The sequence below is a fragment of the Habropoda laboriosa genome, unplaced genomic scaffold, assembly GCF_001263275.1.
Source record: "Habropoda laboriosa isolate 0110345459 unplaced genomic scaffold, ASM126327v1 scaffold67, whole genome shotgun sequence".
NCBI classification, from domain to species: domain Eukaryota; kingdom Metazoa; phylum Arthropoda; class Insecta; order Hymenoptera; family Apidae; genus Habropoda; species Habropoda laboriosa.
This window is the reverse complement of record NW_017100242.1, coordinates 2,108,916-2,126,424: the sequence shown is the minus strand read 5'-3', so window position 1 is coordinate 2,126,424 and position 17,509 is coordinate 2,108,916. Positions and strand designations below refer to the sequence as shown.

Genomic DNA, 17,509 nt, shown 5'->3' with positions numbered 1-17,509 from the left:
GTTTCAGAGCGAGCACCCATATCCCTGAACACAGAATACCTTAGGGATAAGATCCTCTTGATTCGGGAATTCTGAATTCTCCGAGACGCTTCTATGCTCCAGTCACAAAATTCCTACTAAACTTCCATCTTAGTAAATATCGTGGACAAAAACAGTGTCTTCGAGTTCTTTGGGATGCTGGTCTAATCGTGAGCTTTAAGGAGGAAGTGGGTACTTGTACGATATTCCAAATGTTAATCGATGAAATTGGTAGGAAGGATAATACATCGTTTTATCGAGACACTTGGGATTCTATTGAAGTACTCTACCAGGAGTTGAGGGCGGGAGATGATTTCTTAAGCAAAAATAAATAAAAAGTCGAGAATAAAATTTAGGCACACGAGGCTCAACTTTTGGGAGAATCAGGTTTGAAAATTCGTGTATAGTCGATGAAAGAAATATAGCTATACAGAGTGCGACTGGAAGTATTGTATATACGAGAGGGCAGGAGGTGATTTCTTAAGCAAAAATAAATAAAAAATGCAGAATAAAATTTAGTCATACGAGTCTTAATTTTTGGGAGAATCAGTTTTGAAAGTTCGTGTATAGTCGACGGAAGAAATATAGCTGCACAGAGTGCGAGCAAAAGTACTGCAAAGCGTGTAGGAGATGATGCAGCCTTAATTTTCGGGAAAATCCATTCAATGGCTGCTTTGTTAGTGTTCGAATATTTTTAGAACTAACTTAGAGTGGAGAACTTTTTTTGCACGATCTATTATACAGCTGTAGGTTTGCAGTGCGTAGTGTCCGTATCTCTAGTTATAAGAACATCTGTTTAGTTCTGGGAACATGTGGCTGTGCATGCGTATATTTGGTTTTGTGTGAAGGGTGAGTGACAGTACCCACTTAGGAGAAAGAGCCTGGAGAGAATTGATTGTGAACCATGTGCTTGAAAAGTTGAGGACTGATCCGCGTACTACTGTCACACATGCATCGTGAAAGAACAGATCCTAAAATCAATGCTGCCACTTTGGGAATGCATTTCCAATCTATTTTTTAAAAATATTTTCCCTTTTCTCTGTGTATACGTAAATGAATAAATAATTCACGATTTCAGAACAGATTTCTCAAATAAAACTGTGACTCTTCGAATAAATAAAATTTCACGAAGATTATATGAAAAATTACGAGACATCGGCAGAAATATACTTGTACAACAGGAATCTCGATAGAAATGGCGCAAATGTGAACGACGACGTCACTCTAACAAGACACTGCCGAGATTCTACATCTAGATATTGCTCGACCTCGAGCTGACGCTATTGCCGAAATGCAAGTGGGTCAGAGAATGAGCCAGTGAAAGAACAAACCTTCCTTCTCCCTTCCTAAACACCTCATCTCCTACTGTATAGACAATAAGTCATCAGTTTGTTGTGCAAGAAAGTACAATTTTTCAAATACTTTCTTTCCATTTTCCAAAATCTAGAAAAACAGTCCTTTGAATAAATCAATCGTATTATACCATATTAACCCCTTAACCTATGAATTTCTTTTTACTATGCATCCAAGCGTCTGTCATTCAGTGTTCCAGTACTGTATCAGGTAACAAAAGTTTATCTGTTACAGATTAATTACATTCACTAATTCTCAGTGTTACAAATTCAAACGAAAGTTAGGACTACAACGAAGTTTTCCAATTAATATAACTATTTTTCTCACATCTCGGCCAGAATCTCTCACGAGTGTGACGCGTTGCTATAGGCTAAGGGGTCAATAATTCTTTATACCTACAAAACAACTGAATTATTTCACTAAAACTCTCGTTTACACAGTTTCGAGTAAAAATTGAAACTTCGATGGCAAGAGACGTGAGTCTGCGCGTGAAAGGAAAGCAAGTTATCGCTATTCGATTTTCATTTCTCCATATACAGCGTGTCCTGGATAATGAAGCAGGCAGCATGCGGTCCGAAAGGAACAAGTCCAACGAGGTAAAAGTGATGCAACAATTGGATAACAACTGTTTCGTCACGTTTCCGTCGTGAATCCGTCCGCTGTTGAGAGTGCAGTGTTCACGGCCGTGTCTATCGGATCTCGAGTCCGCACGAAAGCATTGACCTTACAAACACCAGCTTTTGCAACATATTTTTCAACGCTGTTTCCAAATTTCTAATTTTCAATTTCTCATTGCGAAATTGTTCACGACCGAAACACCAGGCGAAGACTCTGTTCGTATTATTCGTAGATGTGAGGCAACTTCGGTAAGTAGAACAGGTCTGGAGAACGTCGCGATTATACAGGTAACAAGTAAATTTCAAGGAAATTAGAAAAGTGACGATAAATTAAGTAAGGCATTTTTAATAATCAGTGTGATATTTTTACAATTGGTTAAAATCATGGTTGAATATTTTGTATTTTAATAAAGAAATTGTATAATTTAATATACTGGTAAGAAGTAAATTTCAAGGAAATTAGAAAAGTGACGATAAATTAAGTAAGGCATTTTTAATAGTGAGTGTAATATTTTTACAATTGGTTAAAATCATGGTTGAATATTTTGTATTTTAACAAAGAAATTTTATAATTTAATATATTGACCATAATTTTATACTGGGTTAATTACATTAGAAATCAGAAGCTGAGGCTGACTAGCTAACTTGATCCACTATTGAACGTATGTATGTGGTAAATTTGCTTTACAAACAACCATGCTGGGAATACAGAATCGATGTTCCTGTTACTAAACCATCAGAACTACCAACTTTCCCAGGCGAAAGGGTTAATTTCCATCTTTCAACCCTTTCACGTGTGTATGTCTCATTTGAGTGCTCAAATAAAAATTCATACCAATTTAGTGTCCATTGCAAACACGATGATCCAAAGATGAATGAAAAATTGTGCAAAAAAATTATTTTCTCGCGAAAGGGTTAAATCGAAGGTAATACTCCAACGAAAATTTTTAAAATAATTATTCATTCTAAGATATATTAATTTTAAAGTGAACAATTTTTTATCAGGAAAGGGTCAACTCGAAGGCAATATTCCAACGAAAATTTTTAAAATAATTATTCATTCTAAGATATATTAATTTTAAAGTGAACAATTTTTTATCAGGAAAGGGTCAACTCAAAGGCAATATTCCAACCGAAATTTTGAAAAATAATTATTCATTTTAAGATACAAACGTGGTTCAGCGTTGAAAGTGAATAATTCCTAGAAAAGCCAGGCGCTTTTTTCATAAAACTGGAAAATAATAAAAATGGATTTAACATATAAAAATCTACGGAATGCGCCTATTGTTTCTCACCGAGGATTTGAATGCAAACCAGTGTTATACGCGAAAGTTTGCAATATATGAAAAAACTGTTGCACAAAAGCGTTTCGTCTAAAGTGGGACATTTTCTGACGAGAACAGTTCGTAGTCGGATGCATTAGGAAAACTGCAAAGTTAGTGTTTCCAACATATTTCTCTCTGCGTGTCGTACAAAACCGTGAAGTATCTCACTTCAACGTAATATTAATACTAATGAAGCGCAACAACAGAAATAAACGAAATTTTATTACTTCATATCTACACAATACAAAACCAAAGAAGAAATTAAAAAAAAAAAACGTCCAACGCGAAGAATAATTAAACCAGCACACAGCAAACTTAAAACACAGTGTCATCTGAATCATCGTAAACGGTGTATTAACCCCTTCTTAAGATTTTAATGTGTAACATGATTGACTGGGGGTAAATTTTTAACCACGGCTGCAAAATTTATTATTTCGACCGTATCGTTTTAAAATTCGGTTCATGAGATTAAGGTGGAAGTGCGTAAAGGATAAAATTACGTGTTAAATTAACCCTTATGTCAATAACGGGATACCCGTTTGCATAATTCTCACTTAAAATATTTGATCTTCCAGGAAAAGATTTAAATACCCGGCCGGATCGTTGTTATTTCGCACATTTCCTATCCGTGTTTGCCTCGGGTGTAGAATTTTCTTATCGGAATACTACTAAAATTGGACGACAAAGTAGACAATTGTGGAAGTGCGCCGAAAGGCTCCAAACAGTATAGTGCGGGGAAATGTTCAAAACGCATATAAGCGCCAATAGTAACGAAAGGGAGAATAAACATACTCTAGGAAGAATTTCTAAACCGTCGTTGAGCTGGAAGTCAGATCGCAGATAGAACAGGTAGAAGCTCGAGAAGGTTGTATGAAATTTGAAAATCAGGACATTATATTATTCAGCTCTCGACTGCACATTTTCCAGAGGCAAACGCAGTTTCCCAATGAGATATACGAGGATGGCCGCAACGTGCCGCGCTTCAGGATTTCCCCAAGTTTGCTACAGCGTCCCGCGAGCCATTCGAAGTGCCCTGGGTTCGTCGAAGAATTGAAAAGTTCGGTAAAAGAAAAATCGACCTTTTGTCCTTGAGATATGGCCCCAGGGCCAAACGAAACGACCCAACCTATCAGAGTTAACTGCTGCATCTTTCTATTCCGACTGCGTTGCAAGGTCTGCGGCGAATTTTTACTCTCATCAAAGTGTTCCGGGTGTTTCTCTGGGAAGGAAAATTTTTCGAAGGACGAAAATTTTCTGGGGGAATATTCCGCGGGAGCGATAACTCGTTTCTTTTTATCGGATCGAGAATACAACGAATCTACGTTTGGAGATTTTGCTGCTGCTTGGATTTGCGGATATAGGAAGCTTGAGTAGTCGAGTGTTCGAATTGCTGCTCAATTTGGATTAGAGTATTTCGATACTCGAGTGATTTCGATTCGGATAATCAAATATTGACCGATTGGATTCGAACTTTCTGTAGGTGTTTCGAGAAATAAAAACAGGACTTGCAAGTGATAGATTCGAATCTTTGATGAGTAGTTGAAGAAATTGCAAGTAGACTCGGATACTGATCGAAAAATTTTATATTTTCCCAAAAATTTTCTGCTTTTCAAAATTACTCTTACTTCGCTATTTTTACAATCGATTATGGTACTTTTTGTACATGATTCAGTTATAGAGTAATAACTAAAATTATAAGAATTCTTATTTCCAAAATTCGATTCTTTGCAGGTACTTATTCCGGGGTTCGAAACCAATTTCCATTAAATGATTACATTGCAAGTGTACTCGTTGAAACTTTATTCCTCGTGAGTAGTAATCGAAACCAGTGAAATGAGACTTGGTTATTGAAATTTACTGGGATTCGTAAGTATATATTGAACTTAACCCCATCCCTACCAGATGCATTCGTAATAATCTCGTGATAAGTCTATCTGATAATTAGGCTGCGGATTTTTATACATTTGTAGGAAATTTGAATACACGTAATATGAAAAAATATGTGAAATAATTTTTTTACCATATTCTCAAAAATATAAATTTGTATAAAAATCCGCAGTCTACTGATGATATATATCAGTGCCGAACAGTCTCCTATACGCACTAATTTTTGCATTGTTTAAACCTTTCACTACTGGCGCCTGTAGGAGTTTTTGAGATTTTCTCCAACTGTGACCTTGGCGCCTATAGGCGCGTTGAATGTTTCTCGCACTGTGTCCTTCGCGCCTATAGGCGGTCCGAATATTTTCTCTCGCCGTGCTCTTGGCGCCTCCTGGCACACTTTCACCTTCGTTTAATCCTCTATTTTTGCCCTTTGCACTCTTCCACCTTAATTTAACCTTTAATTTTTGCCCTTTGCATATTTCCACCTTAATTCAATCCTCAATTTTCGTCCTTTGCGCACTTCCACCTTAATTTAATAAAATGACGAATTTGAAATTTTTTAAAAATGTTAAAACGCCAAAACAAAAGATTCTGCGAACGCTGTTGAACATCTGCCATCTGCAACGCGCGTTACTTATTAAAACCTGCCGCAGCGAAAGAGTTAATCTTAACGCTTTACCTAAAGTTGCTTTCTCTAATTTAAATCAGAATAAGAAACGGTTCGTACTTGAGTAATTAAGAAATAGAATCGACCGAATTACTGAAAAACACGGCGAACTTATAATTTCCTCCAGTGGTGTGTATGTATGTATTTGTGGATAATGCAACAAGTGCACGGAAGAGGTTACTCCATGTAGAACTTTCCAAGAATTGATTTGTTTTTCTTACATTTTCTGCTAGTTGGAGGTTTTTAAAATACGTCCCTAAAGAGTTTCGTTAAAATTAATGGAATTGTAAATATTTAACGAGACTTACTTCCCAACTTTTAATCGTCAAGTACATGTTTTTTATTTACACCGTATGTAAAAGGTATTATATTTTCGTGATAAGCAAATAAATTTTTGTTAAACGAAAAAGAAATTCATGTAACATGATAAAATATAAATAAATGTGTACAAAGTTTCAAATCGATAGATTCAAGTTATTTTTATTCTAAAAAAAAATGATCTATTCGATAACTCGATCGGTATACGTGTAATCTGCTTCTAATGCATTAGTTCGTATTTTGTAATTTAATAATTTAATCACATTATTAAATTAGTATATGCTAATTTAATTACTGAATCCTATTCTAGATAAGAGTTTCTTGACAAAAGAGTTGTAAAGAACAAACAGGATATTCTAATGTCCATTTTATACGTTTCCTGCCACAATGATATTCGGTAACTTTCCATTCAGAACGCATGATTCACACGCGCCCACATTAATAAGGTTGATAATTCTTAAAACGTTTACAACGCTTGTCGCAATGCATATAAAATATATTTATAAAACTATCCATTCATTTGTATGAAAAAAAAATGAACAAAGTGTTTAAAATACAGAGTATAAGTTTTAAACATTGTATAATGTTTTGCAAAATTTTAATATAGCTACAAAAAACTAAAGAATATTTCATATTTCCTATTCACTATAATTATACACACCAGAATTTTTCATTTTATGCGATAAATTTGAAGAATATCAGATTTCACCTGATCCCACTTATACAAATTTCATAATTTTTTGAATAATTCTGTATAAATTTTCTTGATGTTATCAACTACAATATTTACGTTCGAGGAATAACGGTCTCAAAACACTATCAATCATGAATAGTAAACATCTTGTGTAACTCCTATGCAATTTATATAATTTGTTATCAATCATTTCTTTTACAAATATTTATCAATTAAAAAATTAATATATAAATTGTGATAATAAATAAAGACGTTATGGTTTTAAAAAAGTCGTCTTCCGATGAAGAAAAATTAAATACTCTGTCTTCGATGTTACGAGATTTAAAAAAATGATAAAAATTGTCAAAATAATCTGTGCGCGTTTCCCTTTTTTTTCGCGTTTACTTTTAACTTCAAATAGATAACATAGTGGCGCACTCGTCAGTGTGCATCTATCATCTACATCAGTCACTGGTCCCTAACTGGGACTTCCGGCGAGGGCAATTTTACGGTTTACACTACGGTAAAGTGGATCGCTCTCACTTGATCACACAAAGAAATTTTTCGTAAATTTCGATCGATAATACACGAATAAAAGTTTCCAATATATCGATAATTCCAGAACACGCGATAAATTGAACCGCGCGTATGATTCATTGGATAGTACGAGCAGGAAAAACTATAACCTACACAATTTATCGTATAAATTTCTAAAGAAACGTTATCTCCAATTTCAGCAAATTCGTGATTCATGAAATTCACTCACTGATTGTATTCCTTTTCCTTTCTCAGAATTCAAACGGAAATCCGCGTTTCAATCTAAAACGCGCGTTGTTAAGGTTAAAACACACGCAATGAGAATGCATTTCCTATTTAACCACCGGGGTGACTACAAATTAGAGCCCCATAAACTGAATGTAATTTTTATTCGTAAAAACAACGGTCGTATATAATCACATCCTCGAACGGGGGAACAGAATAATACAGCTTCACATCCTCGACAGTTTCATTTTAGCATAAAAAGAAAAAAAAAAAAGGTACAAACGTTTCCGAAAAGTAAGCACTGCATTTGCCTTTCGTTTCGAAAGCATCACAGAGAAATGCGCTCGACACGCTCTTCGTGAAAGGATGATTCATGAGCGCAGTAACGGACGCACACATATATACATATCCGTATGCAGAGAGTCGCGTATGCATATGACATCGAGCCAACAGCACATTTCACGGGCTAAACGTTAAGCAACACACGGATGTACACTCTCTCGCAAAACACAACCCTATTGATACACGATCACGTCATGTTGAAATCGAAAGGCAATCTCGTTCGGTCTAAAAATATGTCTAAAATGGGAAATAAGATGAAGTTCATAGAGTAGACACTTACCACTCTCGATATAAGGAACCAACAACAGCAACAGCAGAAAGAGAACATATCCGCACGTATCACTGAGCATTGTAACCATATTCTCTCCCACAGTAAGAACTCTTGGCACTACCTCGCGAATACGCGCGAACAACAATAAACAAAACAACAACGTGATGACACGAGGAAGCAGCGGTTTCGAACGTTAGTCACTTAACAACCGTAACAAGACACGAGAAACACGATGCAACTACGAATAGTAAACGCTGGTGGTGTATACGCGAAAGCTTCGTGATACCCGGTGATTAAAGATGAACCGATATTCCGAGTATATTCACCACTCAGCTTGCGTAGCAACTAGATAGCACAGCACACACTAGATGATATTTTCACTGACTTTACGGTGTAAACGCGTTCCGTTGTTCGCGCGCGCAACTTTTCGGAGCAGCCGAGACATACGCGTCGTACGAAACCCAGCAGAAAATGACGGAAGGCCACGATACACGGCACACGGTACGCCTCCAAATCAGGGTTGACGAGCTTACGCCATCGTTTTCCACCGATATTATCACTTGCACGCGGACGGTCCTTACCACCGACGATCCGCCCCTTGTAACCTTTTTTCTGTCGCACGCTATTCGTTTTCCTCGCTCCTCCAATCCTTCCTCGGCTATTTACTTCTCTGCCGTACGTTTCACCGCGCTATCTGGCAAGCGTCGCAACAGCTGACCGCTCTTTTTCTCACACTCTTTTACGATACGACTCCAGATTTAATAGACGCATCGCAGCAGCAACAAAACATACACACGACGTCGGCCAGTCGCCACCGTCGCCACTGGCAGTCTTGCCACCGCTGAAGCTTCGACTTCCCTGTGATCTTCATGATGCGCTAGTTATTCGTCCGATCCCGTGCCGCTAGAGAGCGATAGTTATCATCCGCTACGAAGATGTTGCTAGCCTGCAATGTAAACGTGTGATGTCATTCAATGGCGTCCACGCTAATTCAAACATAGGCGTAGGCAAATTATAAATGAAGTTACCCCTATAATTCTAGTGAATGTCAATTTGATATGCATATGCAACGTCAACGTTAATATTAATATTTATTCGTGAATATTGTATGAAAAATATTTTTTACTCTTATATGAGTACACTATGGAATAATATAAAATTATATGCATTAAATTACTATACCTTAATATTGCCCTATGATATTAAAGGATAATTATTTACACAGTTTGTTATATACGTACATTTTATATAAATGATTTTTCAGTTTTATTAGCAATTCCAAGATTCCAAAATTTTTATCCCCATGTGAAAAACTCTTTCAGTAAAAAAATATTCCGTATTATAACATTTTATGTAACTAATTTAAGACACAATTTACAGTATTATTTTGTTAATTACTTAGAATTTTAAACAAAATATCGTCGAGTCTAATAAAAATGCATGGCTTGTATAGGAACAGGAATTTTACATTTACAACGTTGGTAGCACTTCCAGCCTCCCTCTGCCCGGGAGTTTTAAAAACCAAACATGGATCGAAATTTAATATTATAAAATTTAATATTGCTACAAACAAAATAATAAACCTGAAATTACATTAAATTATTTGTATCTAACAATATTTCGTTCAGATCTACTTAAAAATTACAAATATAAAATTAAAGTCAGTGATCATGTGAACTTCGATTAATTTAGTAAAGTATCTAACCTTCTATTAATAATGAAATTAAACTTTACGATAATTACATCAAGTAAGAAATATAAACGTAGTTGCATAAAATAATTGAAAGTAAATCTGATTATAATTTACACTTACTTAGTCTTCGATTAAAAATAACGAGTGGCATCTAACCTAATAACATAAACTGTTCGTACAAGAGTGAGCATAATTCGTACAATTCAACGGAGGCAATGTCAGAAACTCATTTTGCAAATATAAATCAATCTCTTAAACACAAACAGAAGAATGAAAAGAGAGACAGTTTTAAACGTACTCAAACACTCAGGCGAAATCCATTTGAGTACAGCTCAAGTAAATTTTGCTATATTAAAGGTAATTATACGTTTTGCAATCAATACTAATTTCATTTCATAATAGCGCAAACAATATCCGAAAAGAATAAGAATCTTGGCAAAAGTCAAGGAAAAAATAAAGAGCAGAAAAAGAGAAAGCAAAATGCAAATCTTGATTCTACTTCGAGTTCTACGTCTAGAGACAAATCTAGTAACATAGGACAGAAGATTTATTTATGGTGTGCTCAATGTTGCAGAAGAAAAAAATCTAAGATAACCGAAGTGCGTAAATCGAAAAAAGGTTTTTGCAAACGTCTGAAGAAAAAATTTAAAAAAAAGAAACAAACCACTTTTAGTACAGAACCTAGTGTTTCAACCATAAGTCATAGAGATTCAATTGATCCCTCGAAAAAGAAACACAGGAGAGATGAAAAAGTAGGCAGATTTAAAGATTCGAAAGAACGTAAAAAAAGCATGAAGAAAAAGAAGGGACATCCTTCAGATACATCTGTGCGTACGTTTGAAATGGGTCAGGATGAACAACTGATTAAAGATTTCGTTCCAGAAATGGATTTCACGAAAAGCTGTTGTTATTTGTGTGCTAAAAGTACAATGGCAATTGCAGCGGCGATGTCCAACAAGACAGACAAACTTCACATGTCTGTACAAGCTTCTATTAAAGAAAGATTGACCTCTGACAAAAGTTGCAGTCCAGAAATTCACGTTAGAACAGTGCAGTCGTCAGTGAAAGTAAAAATGCGCGATATGAGCACTCTGCATCCTGAAAGAAAAAAGAGCAAAAAAAAGAAGGCAAAATTAAACCTTAAGAAGCTTAATAATATGATTCCAAAAATAAAATTCCCTATGTATCCAAAAGTGCGAACCGTTGCTTGCGAAACAGATAAATCGATGAGATGTAATAATATACCACAATGTAGGGCAAAGCGTGGGACTCACTGCGTAACAGAAACTAATATAACAAAAAATGATATAACATAAGAAAATATAAAATAATTTTGTTCACTGTGTGTTATGATAGACAAAGTATCGTACTTGCTACATTTTCGAAGAATTTACAAGTTCGTCTTTCGTGTAATAAGATTTTTGAGTTCACGAACGATAGTTCGAAACTGACTTTAATTTTTAATAAACGTTCTTCGAAAGTTTTCAAGCTTACCTCCAAAAATTAATCCCAATGATGTCCAGTGAAGTTCGTATATTAAGTAATAAACATTATTTGAGAATATTTCGCGACTGAATACTACGAAACAATGTGTAAATAAATACTAAACACAAATCACTTTCAAATTTCTGAAATTTACGAAAAAGTTCATGCAGCGTGTAAAGTTCCTCAAAATTTTACAAGTTTCCTATTCAATAATTTTTCAAATAACGCCTAATTTCAACAATGGTACAATGTTTACCATTACACTTTATAAAATATATAATCGAAAAGGAAAAATAACCTAATCACAAACACTCGATGAGAAAAAATTAAAATTACAAATCCAATATACGTTTTATCACTACACCTGAATTAACAACCTTAAATTTAACTTTTTTCACATCTTTTTATTACCATCAAATACATCTCTGCTCATTTCTATAACACAAATAAGAAACTTTAACTTTTAAATCCTACCACGAAATATATTCAACAGATAGCATAACCACAAAAGGCAAGGATACTTTTAAACTTCTATTTATTACCATCAAAATTTATGTACATAAAACTAATTTCATGCATTTATGGTAACTTAAGATCGTATTGTACAGATACAGCGAGAATTATTTGAATAAATGTACATGATTATGGCTTGGTATGAAAATTATCATTTGGTACTACGGTGAAATGGTGAAACCGAATTTTGATTGCACTTTTCTGTCACAATCGGCTAAGTAGTTCAAATCGATATTCGTTCATAGGGTATCTGACGATGATACCACAGGTCGTGACGTTATCTGCGTCGGATTCACGTTAGCGTCATCTGACGCCGAAGTTCCAAACACAAGAGGTGTGGTGTAATATGGCAATAGAGGGTATTGTGCTGGTGGAAAATATGTGGGTGGAAAAAGTCCTTGCCTTTGGGCGATCTTTAACCTGGATGTAAGCTGTTTCTTCCATTTAGTACGACGATTTTGGAACCACGTTTTTATCTGCACTTCCGTCAAATTCAGAGACTTCGACAATTCCATTCGTTTACTTACGCTCAAGTATTTGTCGACCTGCGAACCAAAAAGAAATATTTGCGTATACACTACCGGTAAAAAAAATTTGGACCACTGTGCATTTTCAGAAAAAAGTTAGCAATTTTAAGAAATTATTATTGATTTAATCCTTTATTTTTGCTTTTTTTCACACTTCCACCTTAATTCAATAAAATGATACATTTTAAAATACAAATTTAAAAATTTTTTAAATTTTCAAAAAATTTTTTAAACGCCGAAACAAAAGATTTTGCAGCCGCGATTGAACATTTTCCCTCTGTCATGCGCGTTACATATTAAACCCTGTCAGCGAAAGGGCTACAAACATTCGTGGTATCGTAATTACGCGAAAACCACTGCAAATTAAAAAAAAAAATCTACTCAAGCCATCGTATCGAGTATAAAAAATGCAGAAACTTTATCGTCTCTTATTTTTCTCACAAGTCAAAGTCGCAAGTCAAACTCAGGAGCCAAAGTGACTATCTCCATAAAATAAAATTTATTAAATTCTTTATCTATGAAAAATTAAGCACCAAGCATGATACTAATTTTGATTCTAAAATTGGAAGAATATCAAAAACTGGAGTTAATCGTTTCCGCTTCTTTTGGCTTCTCATACGACACTAACTTCGTCAAGAAAATGCCATTTAAATCACACAACAGGTGTCTTAATAATTACGAAAAAAAGCATACCTTAAATTCAGCTTCAAGCCTTTCTAATTGTTTCGCGCTGTACGCTTGACGCGGTTTTCGATCGATTCCTGGTTTTCTGGACCGTCTTCCGCTAGGTTTAGGTGCTACGGCAAACGATAAATAATTTTAGAGAATTTAGAAATTCGAGAAAAATTCTACCGGTAACCGGTAAGAATTTCAACAAAGTCAAACATTAATTGGCCAGCATCTATGGTAGAGTTGACAGTTTATCGCGACAGACCTTCTCGAAGATTTATGACGACGATAATAAAAATTTAACATTATAATCATCCTTCTTAATTGTTCAACTAACTTTGTCAGCTTGTACTCAATTACCACTTTCTCCGTTCCGGTCTGCCCATTGGACCGCGACTAGAGTTACCAAGCGTGTCTAAAACATGTGGGATTGTTTGAGGAACGTGTGACATCTTACTGTCAATACAAGCCAGAATGTGGCAAAGAGTTGGACAAACAGTTTATACCGAGGAACGTTTGGATGCGATTATCATTATGGTGCAAAGAAGTTCTACACATTTCCGTTCAAGGGGTTATATGAGGTATTATATCGTTGTTAGTCGCATTTAAATAACGCGACACTGTGTGGTACGTTTTCACGAACAAGTGGACGTCGAATAAAATTCTTCGATTAATTTTCACGCTTACGATGTAATTGGCACCGCGAAGAAAGAAGAATGGCGATGCTCTTTCGCGAGAAACCAAACCATTGTACTCTCTTTGCGAATTGTGGAAAAGTGAGAAAATAGTTGTGTAATTTCAGGATATCATTAATTTCTTGTGTGTATTGTTAATACCACTTCCAAGGAGTGCACGTTATGTTTGACGTATTTCCTATTATTTAGACGAATCTCAATGTACATTTTTTTACAAATTTTTTCGTATTTACTGGGTTGATTTGAATTATTACTTCGAACGGTCTTCGAGTTTTCTCTTGAAGCGGTCATCGTTGAATTCTGAAAATTGCGATGATTGCACGTGGAAATGGAGACTTTTTTCTCTTTTCCCTTGTTTAATGTTCAGTTAGCTACTCAACCCTTACGTTCTAGTCTAACAAATAGATGTCACATGTTTGCAGAAGACCTTTCGTATTTTCCTTTTTGTAAACCTTTCGAGTAAAACGAAGCTGCTACTGCCCCCTTGATATTCTTTTACGTACAATTTTTCTTATCTTACTAAATAAATTTTCTTTATTTTGAACAAAGAAATTTTTTAAATAAATCGAATTAGAAAGAAAATCGAATCTTTATATCTACACAAAATTTCAGATGTTCCTTTAATTAATCAAATTTACGCAGATCGTGCGTGTCCTAAGTCAAATTTTATTCGAATTATTACAGTAACGTGAAATCAGCGAAATATATTTTAAGTGAAATACACAAGCTTCCAAAGTTGCAGATATAAATTAAAATTTAGAAATCTTAATTATGTTAACGATAACTGTTAAATGATTTCTCTTTCTAGACATCAAGGAATACACGGAAACATGAATTAAATAGCGCGTTTTTTTTCATTTTTTCAAATTAATTGGAATAAATTTATTGCGCAGGTCGACCACATTTCCTAGAAGACCAAAGACTATTGGCCGAAAAGGGAACGTAGTGACGAAGAAGGAAAACCGGCGGAGCAAAGATTTACGAGTGTACAGAGACATTTAGCACCTCTCCGGAAGGTGGTTAGAGTAATGTCGCTGATAAATGGGCTCCTAACAGCATGGCGGATGGTAGCGAAAGAAGAGAAACAACGATGGCGGATTAAAGTATCCGATGAATATTATTCACGTTCTGTAGTCGCCGATTGTGAACACATTAAGGAAGATGTTATTGCAAAATGGCGTGTATAAAACGAAAATCTATTAGGTCATCCTGAAAGTTCCCGAGGTTTTAAGCCTTTCATTTTTCTAAAAAGCATAACTCCACTGAAATCATTTCTGCAATGTTGGATAAACTTTTGTTAACGTATTGCAACAGCGTTAATTTTTACATGAAAATTAGAATCTCTGAGAGAAAGAAAGGCGCAGATGGATCTCCCTGATCCAAACTTAGTTTGCACCTGAGAAACTCATGCTCGCTGTTTGGTGGTCTACTTTGGAATTAATTCGCTACAGTTTCTTAAAGCAGGGTATCATTTATCACTGTAGAATGATACAACAACGAATTGGAGATCGTTCACCGAAAATTGAAGGTACAGCAAGCAGTCATGATCAACAGGAAAGACCCTAACCTTTTGCATGACAGTGTCAGACTGCATTTAGCAAGCAGAACTGTATAAAAATTGCTTCAACTGGGTATCGAAGTTCTAACTCATTCCCCAAATTCCCCTGATTTATCTTCAAACGATTTTCACTTTTTTACCTTACACAAACACGATTCAGCAAACAGGGGGATACTGTAAACGTCTTTCAGCAGTTTCTTTCTCTCAGAGATTCCGATTTTCAAATTAAATTACTTTAAACAGCATTTCGTTTTTTCAGCAGTTTCACCAATGTCTTCTCAGAGATTCCGATTTTCAAATTAAATTACTTTAAGTAACGTTTCCTTTTTTCAGCAGTTTCACCAATGTCTACTCAGAGATTCCGCCTTTTAAATTAAATTACTTTAAACAACGCTTCGTTCTTTCAGCAGTTTGAGCAATGTCTTCTCAAAGATTCCGCCTTTTAAATTAAATTATTTCAAGGGAGTTACGCTTTTTCTCAAAATGAACGACTCGAAACCGCGGGAACTTTCAGGAAGACCTAATATTATTACGTTATTAATACCATTTGTTATATAATATTATTAAGATTTGACACTCGTTCAACTGTATATATATATATTTTACACCTGGTCGGTAACACTGAAATTAAGGGGATACAACACCCCAGCTGTTAATGTGACGTTCGCGTGTCGAAAAGCTGTTACCATAGACGCCTCGAGTAATGTCCAATATTCCCTTGGAGCCAAGAAAGAACGCGCCGATTTCGTTCTTCTCGGCATTGTTCGCGAAAATGGAATTACGTCGATAAGTTATTACGTACAAATAATTACAATCTTTTGTTATAATAAAGCGAAACTTCCTTGTGCGCTGATACTTCAACGAGAAAATGTGAAAAGTTCGTAACTTTCGACGAAACCAAGTGTTACCCCTAAAAACACTCTATCCGACAATTTACAATTTCCCATTTGAATACAGTGGAACGTGCAAACTTAATAACACACTGCCTGTCGTAATCTTAATCGCGCTATGGCTAAAGTGCGATGAAATTCAATTCGTTTAATTCCCGCCCGACGATGAAATTCCAATGTTCGTTTATCAAATTCAAAGTTTCATATGAAACTCAGCAAAACAGTAAAGTTTGTCATTTTCGTCTAATTCTTTTTTTTTTTGTCCACAGTTACTTTCAATTTTGCTGAATTTGAAAGGTAGCGTATATACTTTTCTACAACGACTCGTTAAATAAATGAAATAAACTCACCTTGCAGTCCGAACAATTGACCAGGTTTCGTTTGAGCAAACCAACTATTGTACAAAAGAGACGCAGAAGCTAGAGACGTTGCCGAATAACCAGCAGGATCAGAAAGTGTGAATTCTGAATACGATAATCCTGCTGGCGCGTACAATCCCATACTCATGTCTGTAAAATAATAAATCTAATGACTTTTTGCAAATTCTCATCGACTAACATCGACATATATTTTTTTAAACATCTCCGTTAACACACCATTCCAACGATACGTAAACTAAACCGTCAAAATCACCATAGACAGAACGAAAATTTCTTTGAACCGCGTGGAACGTCGTTCGAAGAATTTAACACAGACAGGATCCGTCTATTCCCTCGATCAGATAGGTAGCAGAACAATGAACGAGCAACGAAAGAAAAGTACTATTTTATTGTCAGAAATGTTACCCGAATGCGTGGCCGATATAACAGTCGGTCTGATAAACTGATTTTCTTCCATTTTATCGTCTCCCTCTTCCTGTTCCTCCTCTTTGTCCTCGGCGTTGTTTAAACCAGAAGGTACCTCCTCGGTGTCCTTTTTCTCGTGTCTCCCGAGGATATTATCAATCGTGAAAGCACTGGAAACACCAACCGGCAGGCAATTTTTCCTCTCGATTTCCTTCCTGTGCACCTCTTTGTAACTTTCGTTGCTCGAGTCAGACACGTATTCCATCGTTCCTTGACGATTATCCGGCGATTTCGCGAATCGTTCGCGACGATCCTCTATCGTTCGCTCGTAGACGTTGTCGATCAGACAAATTTTCTTCACATCTTGTTGCATGAACACGCGTCGAAGATCGTAGATCTCGTCGTTCATCTTCGAGCTCTGATAGATCTCCGTCATCGGTAACGTCGTTCGATCCCCGTTCAAT

The 17,509-nt window shown here is 35.7% G+C and overlaps 2 protein-coding genes across 2 annotated transcripts in view; both read right to left on the bottom strand.

Moving 5' to 3' along the window:
• LOC108571995 (disintegrin and metalloproteinase domain-containing protein 10) overlaps positions 1 to 8,359 on the bottom strand; it is a 117,639-nt gene extending 109,280 nt beyond the window's left edge. Inside the window, exon 1 of the mRNA XM_017934171.1 lies at positions 8,240 to 8,359. Within this exon, the coding sequence (XP_017789660.1) occupies positions 8,240 to 8,318 (79 nt within the window). The 5' untranslated portion in view covers positions 8,319 to 8,359. The remainder of the gene's footprint in view (positions 1 to 8,239) is intronic.
• Positions 8,360 to 12,142: 3,783 nt separating this feature from the next.
• Positions 12,143 to 17,509, bottom strand: part of LOC108571909 (homeobox protein engrailed-2b) — a 5,809-nt gene continuing 442 nt past the window's right edge. The window contains exons 3-6 of the mRNA XM_017934067.1: positions 17,046 to 17,509; positions 16,611 to 16,769; positions 13,142 to 13,245; positions 12,143 to 12,466 (exon numbers count right to left, since the gene is read on the bottom strand). Of these exons, the coding sequence (XP_017789556.1) occupies positions 12,161 to 12,466; positions 13,142 to 13,245; positions 16,611 to 16,769; positions 17,046 to 17,509 (1,033 nt within the window). The 3' untranslated portion in view covers positions 12,143 to 12,160. The remainder of the gene's footprint in view (positions 12,467 to 13,141; positions 13,246 to 16,610; positions 16,770 to 17,045) is intronic.